Here is a 7,017-nt window from a genome sequence, read left to right on the forward strand (position 1 = left end):
ATGCGCGACTCTCCTAACAATAGCCTCCCCTCGTACGTACGTACAAACACCCACCCAGCCAGCCAGCCAGCCTTATGCCTAATGATATGTCATGTAATTATGGCACATGATGAGCTGCAGCTGTGAGTGCCTCCAATAATGGTGGGCTGGGCAGGCATTAAGTGCGTCTGCCTGTCTGCGGTCATTGTTATTCAGCATGTGTCTGTACAGCACTGAAAGGGGGGGGGGGGGGGGGGGGGGGTCACTGACAGAGATTCCAACCAGCAGGTGGCCTATTTACAGTATAAACATTCTATTCATACCCTGTGTCATGTCACGTCACATCCCTGGCACACACACCTGTCTCATTGTCACGATATAGGATGCAGTGCACACACTAGGGCTTTCACTTACAGTGATTTTTACTAGTTGACTAGTTTCGACTATAGTCGACTAGTTGTTTAACTACGCCTACCTATTATGTAAAAATAATAATAATAATAATAATAATAATTTATTAATTATTAATAATTTATAATAGTAGTCGTAAAAAATAAAAACGTTTTTTTTTTCTTCCAACTAGTCAACTACAGTGCATCCGGAAAGTATTCACACTCCTTCACTTTTACCACATTTTGCTTTGTTGCAGCCTCATTTCAAAAGGGATTATCGTTTTTCCCCCTCATCAATCTACACACAATAACCCAATAATGATGAAGTTAGTTAGTTCAAATATTTTGTTAATTTATTAAAAATAAGAAACTGGAAAAACACATGTACATAAGTATTCACACTCTTGACTTAGTACTAAGTTTCTTATTTTTAATAAATTAACAAAAATAGTCATCATTATGGGGTATTGTGTGTAGATTGATGAGGGAAAAAAACTAATTAAATCCCTTTTGAAATGAGGCTGCAACAAAGCAAAATGTGGTAAAGGTGAAGGAGTGTGAATACTTTCCGGATGCACTGTAGTATTAGCCTGGCTAATAAGCCAGACTCAAATCACACTGTCGTGTGGTATTTGAGTCTGGAGATGCTGTGTATGGATCTTGTTTCCCGGGGGGCGGGTTCAAACATTTTCTCTTTGACGCAATTGGTCAGAGCTACTGTCAGTCAAAGGTCTCAAGCATTGAACGTCACTGTACCAAAGCCCGCCCATATTGCATACCGTGTCCCGATTGGCCACACCAGTTCTCTGGTGTAGGAAATGGGCGTACAATTGAGCCTCTCCAGACCGTAATCCGCCGGCAGGCTTTTTTTTTTGCCAACGGCTGATTCGGTCTGGCTTATTAGCCAGGCTACTGTAGTATACCAACTAGCAGGGACGGATTAACCCACACGAGGGCCCCTGGGCCGGTAATATTTGCAGGGCCCCCATAGCGCGCAACATTTCCGTGTGTTTCCGTGTTTTTATCATCTTTTTAACCTAAATTTAACAAAATTAACAGCCAATGAAGGGCCAATTTCCCAGAAGGGCCCCTGAGAGCAAAGGGCCCGCTGGGCCACGGCCCCACTGGCCCTAATTTGTCCCTGCCAACTAGTTGCTTAAAGCCCTAGTGCATACACACCTGCCTGGGTTATAACAAAATACAACGCTGAAGTATACAGTAACATTTGGATGTACGGAGGTAGACATTGTACACAATAAAATACAATGGGTTAATTTTTCTTTCTTTCTTTCTTTCTTTCTTTTTTTAACAGTTTTAATTTTGCTCGGTGCATATGTACGATGATAAGAGCGCCCCTCACTTCACACAGGTGTGATTTCACATTAACATTTGTTGTGTACTGTAGAGATATATCCTCCCCCTCCATTTATGCTAAATCGGCACCGCAGGACTTTCTAAATGGCTCAAGCAAATCATCTTGAAGGCAGAACGGGGACTGCCCTTAAAGTCAAGACCTCCCGTTAGTCCACCCTTAGCTTCCTGTGAGGTTACATGACCTGTAATATTGTTATCCTCCATACACTGAAAGACCCTGAGAGTTCATTAATTGACACATTGCCTCATGTCAGTTCAGAACAGACTGTATAATGTCCTCCATCAAAACACCGCTCAGCCAATTTAGATGCAATGAGGTGCTAAACATAAATAGCAGGAGGATCGACACCCTTCAGAACTTCTCTACGTGTCCTCAACTCTCAAGGAGAGAGGGGTCCTTAATTTTTGAAGCCCTCCGGGGCCCTACAGCTTTGCCACGCGTGCTTTTGTTTTGACCGAAAAAGTTTGGGGGGGGAGCGGTAAAAATCTAACCTGACTCTGCCAGATGGGGCAGCAGAGAGTACACAGGTTCCCCCCTTGAAATACCATATAATTTCATCATTAAAAGTACAATACTAATACTAATACTAATACTAATAATAATAATAATAATAATAATAATAATAATAATAATAATAATAATAATTTTATTGACGTAATAATAATTATTATTATTATAATAACTTTGAAAATGGCTTCGCATTGAAAATCGTTTTCAAATGTTTGAAAGTATGAAATATGTCTTAAGTAATTAAAACCAGGAAAAGATGAATATTCTCATATTATCACAATATCTATATAAAATTGACGTGTTGCCCAGCCCCAACTGTCATTATATACTTTAATGTAAATGACCAGACGGCTTTCGTTGAGATAATGCGCGACTCTCCTAACAATAGCCTCCCCTCGTACGTACGTACAAACACCCACCCAGCCAGCCAGCCAGCCTTATGCCTAATGATATGTCATGTAATTATGGCACATGATGAGCTGCAGCTGTGAGTGCCTCCAATAATGGTGGGCTGGGCAGGCATTAAGTGCGTCTGCCTGTCTGCGGTCATTGTTATTCAGCATGTGTCTGTACAGCACTGAAAGGGGGGGGGGGGGGGGGGGGGGTCACTGACAGAGATTCCAACCAGCAGGTGGCCTATTTACAGTATAAACATTCTATTCATACCCTGTGTCATGTCACGTCACATCCCTGGCACACACACCTGTCTCATTGTCACGATATAGGATGCAGTGCACACACTAGGGCTTTCACTTACAGTGATTTTTACTAGTTGACTAGTTTCGACTATAGTCGACTAGTTGTTTAACTACGCCTACCTATTATGTAAAAATAATAATAATAATAATAATAATAATTTATTAATTATTAATAATTTATAATAGTAGTCGTAAAAAATAAAAACGTTTTTTTTTTCTTCCAACTAGTCAACTACAGTGCATCCGGAAAGTATTCACACTCCTTCACTTTTACCACATTTTGCTTTGTTGCAGCCTCATTTCAAAAGGGATTATCGTTTTTCCCCCTCATCAATCTACACACAATAACCCAATAATGATGAAGTTAGTTAGTTCAAATATTTTGTTAATTTATTAAAAATAAGAAACTGGAAAAACACATGTACATAAGTATTCACACTCTTGACTTAGTACTAAGTTTCTTATTTTTAATAAATTAACAAAAATAGTCATCATTATGGGGTATTGTGTGTAGATTGATGAGGGAAAAAAACTAATTAAATCCCTTTTGAAATGAGGCTGCAACAAAGCAAAATGTGGTAAAGGTGAAGGAGTGTGAATACTTTCCGGATGCACTGTAGTATTAGCCTGGCTAATAAGCCAGACTCAAATCACACTGTCGTGTGGTATTTGAGTCTGGAGATGCTGTGTATGGATCTTGTTTCCCGGGGGGCGGGTTCAAACATTTTCTCTTTGACGCAATTGGTCAGAGCTACTGTCAGTCAAAGGTCTCAAGCATTGAACGTCACTGTACCAAAGCCCGCCCATATTGCATACCGTGTCCCGATTGGCCACACCAGTTCTCTGGTGTAGGAAATGGGCGTACAATTGAGCCTCTCCAGACCGTAATCCGCCGGCAGGCTTTTTTTTTTGCCAACGGCTGATTCGGTCTGGCTTATTAGCCAGGCTACTGTAGTATACCAACTAGCAGGGACGGATTAACCCACACGAGGGCCCCTGGGCCGGTAATATTTGCAGGGCCCCCATAGCGCGCAACATTTCCGTGTGTTTCCGTGTTTTTATCATCTTTTTAACCTAAATTTAACAAAATTAACAGCCAATGAAGGGCCAATTTCCCAGAAGGGCCCCTGAGAGCAAAGGGCCCGCTGGGCCACGGCCCCACTGGCCCTAATTTGTCCCTGCCAACTAGTTGCTTAAAGCCCTAGTGCATACACACCTGCCTGGGTTATAACAAAATACAACGCTGAAGTATACAGTAACATTTGGATGTACGGAGGTAGACATTGTACACAATAAAATACAATGGGTTAATTTTTCTTTCTTTCTTTCTTTCTTTCTTTTTTTAACAGTTTTAATTTTGCTCGGTGCATATGTACGATGATAAGAGCGCCCCTCACTTCACACAGGTGTGATTTCACATTAACATTTGTTGTGTACTGTAGAGATATATCCTCCCCCTCCATTTATGCTAAATCGGCACCGCAGGACTTTCTAAATGGCTCAAGCAAATCATCTTGAAGGCAGAACGGGGACTGCCCTTAAAGTCAAGACCTCCCGTTAGTCCACCCTTAGCTTCCTGTGAGGTTACATGACCTGTAATATTGTTATCCTCCATACACTGAAAGACCCTGAGAGTTCATTAATTGACACATTGCCTCATGTCAGTTCAGAACAGACTGTATAATGTCCTCCATCAAAACACCGCTCAGCCAATTTAGATGCAATGAGGTGCTAAACATAAATAGCAGGAGGATCGACACCCTTCAGAACTTCTCTACGTGTCATTTCTCGATTTCTGCAACCCATAGAGGAAGTGTTAAAATGAGAGAAACCAGCTGGTCAACTCATTATACACTACAGGCTACTACGGCGGTCTCACAACAGCATATCAAAAAACACACACCAAGCCAGACACCCACGGCCAAATACACCACAGTTAGTTTAGTACAAGTTAAGACACACGTAGTCTTACTGAATTGAAACAACCAGAAAACACACACAGTCACACACTGGCTGCTATAGCATATGCTACAGTATTTCCCGAGGACTTTACAAATGAGAGGAGATCCCTAACACTTCTGCAAACAGTCCCTTACACCCATACTGTATTTTGTTGACAGGTGTCCCCCAGGGGTCCAAAAAACTAGTACTTTCCTTCCCTCTACACACCAAGTCTCTTTGTCCAAAGTAACAGGCTCAAAACGCTTGTAGATCTTCCATTTTAGTCTGAATGTTCGCCCCAGGAATAGGGATGCAAGGGTTAACTGCCAGACTATGAGACCACAACAAAGGCACAAAGCAAAACAGTATAAATCCACGACCACAGAAGTGCGGTTACACCCCTGGTTGCTATAGCCTCAGTCTATAGCAACTATAGCCAGCGCTGCCTGACAGCGAGTGTATACAAGCACCATCACCATGGTTGACACGACCACTGTCTCAATTAAATAATCCCCTTAATTTCTCTTTAAGCCTAGGGTCTCACCTTTGCTGGCCATCTTGGTGGTCTCTGTGCTCCAGTGTTTACCCGCACACACCGTCACGCTCTCTCTCTCTCTCTCTGCCTGTGCTTCTGGCCCCGCTGAGCTGCCCCTGCTGGTCTGAGCTTTTTTTGGCTCTCCCTTGCTTTGTCAGCAGTCCACAAGAACTGACAGCTGAAAATAATCCAGTCCGCACCCCCCCTCCCAGCCCCTGATTCCCTTTCAACACTAACAAAAGCTAAACGTATAAATAAATACAACTATTCAAGCTTAAGAAATTAATACCTCACTGACAACAATAGCATTCACTATACAAAAATAGATTCGAATTGACTGCATTGGAATGCTTTAAAGCTAAACTCTGAAATAATGCACTCATGGTATTCCTTTTATCTTGGATAGGTTGCGCTATCAATTAGAAGGTCTCTCCTGAAGCCAAGAAGCGAGCATTCAAGGACGTCTGTGATGACGGCAAGCAATACTCTGCTTCCGAACAGATACAGTACCTAAAAGGTGGCGGACTTCATTGTGGTCCATTGTACCCAATTCATCAGTAATACATGCCAGTAAGACACCCTGAGGGCGAGGGCTGCACGCATCCGCCTGGGTGACGGCAGACTGCTGGGCGAGCGCTGGCGCTTTGGCATGGGGGGGGGGGTCAGATCAACATACAGTATGGAATGAATTCTGTACTGGCCATATTTTTCTATTTTTAAACGAGACAATTATTGGTAGAAAACTCAGTAGCATCAAAAGGACTATTTAACAGAGAGAGGAGGGGTTGGGGCGAGGGGTGCAGAGGATGCTACTACAGTACCAAGGTGTTCAAGAGTTAAACTATATCTCTGCTGTCGGGAGGAAACCTCATAACTCCAAAATGTTCATTTTTCAGGAAATTAAAAATATTCTTTTTTCAGGAAATAAAGAAAATCTTTTAATACTGCCTCATCAAAGTTGGTGTTGTAACTTTATGTATTGTCAATTACTTCCATGATGAGAGGGGAGAGGTGGTGGAGTTAGCAGACACTTTGAGGGTCCAATGGAGTTAAGAGGTTTTGTCCAAAGCACTTTTTACTACTTTCCATTGGTTCAATATTTTCGAAACACACAGACGTAAAGGGTGTTCAATAGCACTGATTAATGCAAAAAAAAAAATCAAAAACCTCAAAAATGGATTTATGAGGTTTCCTCCCGACAGCAACGAATTATGCTCAATTGCATTACTAATTGCATTACTATACAGTACCATACGGTTCCCAGAGGCTTATGTACAATAAGGCAAGGGCAGGCGTCCGCCTGTCCAAATCCATTCATGGCCTGGCCAAAATCCATACAATGAGAAAAAAAGAGGACAAAAACAAGACTATTAATGGACAGCTGATTGGCCGTTGCGGTAGAGCGCGATCCTCAGAGATGCCAGATTGTTCCCGATCATGTTGAGCCTGTCTGCTGCAGAAAGATGATTTCAAGGTATGGTGTTGTGTTGAAGACATGCTTCCTATGTACTGTATATCTACTGCTTTTCATCATAATCATCTACAATAGATGAAAGTTCAGTTGTGTTTTTTTTGTATTTTGGAAAA

General features: G+C 42.0%; 1 protein-coding gene across 1 annotated transcript in view; it reads right to left on the reverse strand.

The window, feature by feature from the left end:
- rtn2a (reticulon 2a) overlaps positions 1-5,577 on the reverse strand; it is a 20,612-nt gene extending 15,035 nt beyond the window's left edge. The window contains exon 1 of the mRNA XM_079515063.1: positions 5,440-5,577. Within this exon, the coding sequence (XP_079371189.1) occupies positions 5,440-5,452 (13 nt within the window). The 5' untranslated portion in view covers positions 5,453-5,577. The remainder of the gene's footprint in view (positions 1-5,439) is intronic.
- Between the last annotated feature and the right edge of the window lie 1,440 nt (positions 5,578-7,017).

The sequence above is a fragment of the Electrona antarctica genome (assembly GCF_951216825.1).
Source record: "Electrona antarctica genome assembly, chromosome: 11".
NCBI lineage: Eukaryota > Metazoa > Chordata > Actinopteri > Myctophiformes > Myctophidae > Electrona > Electrona antarctica.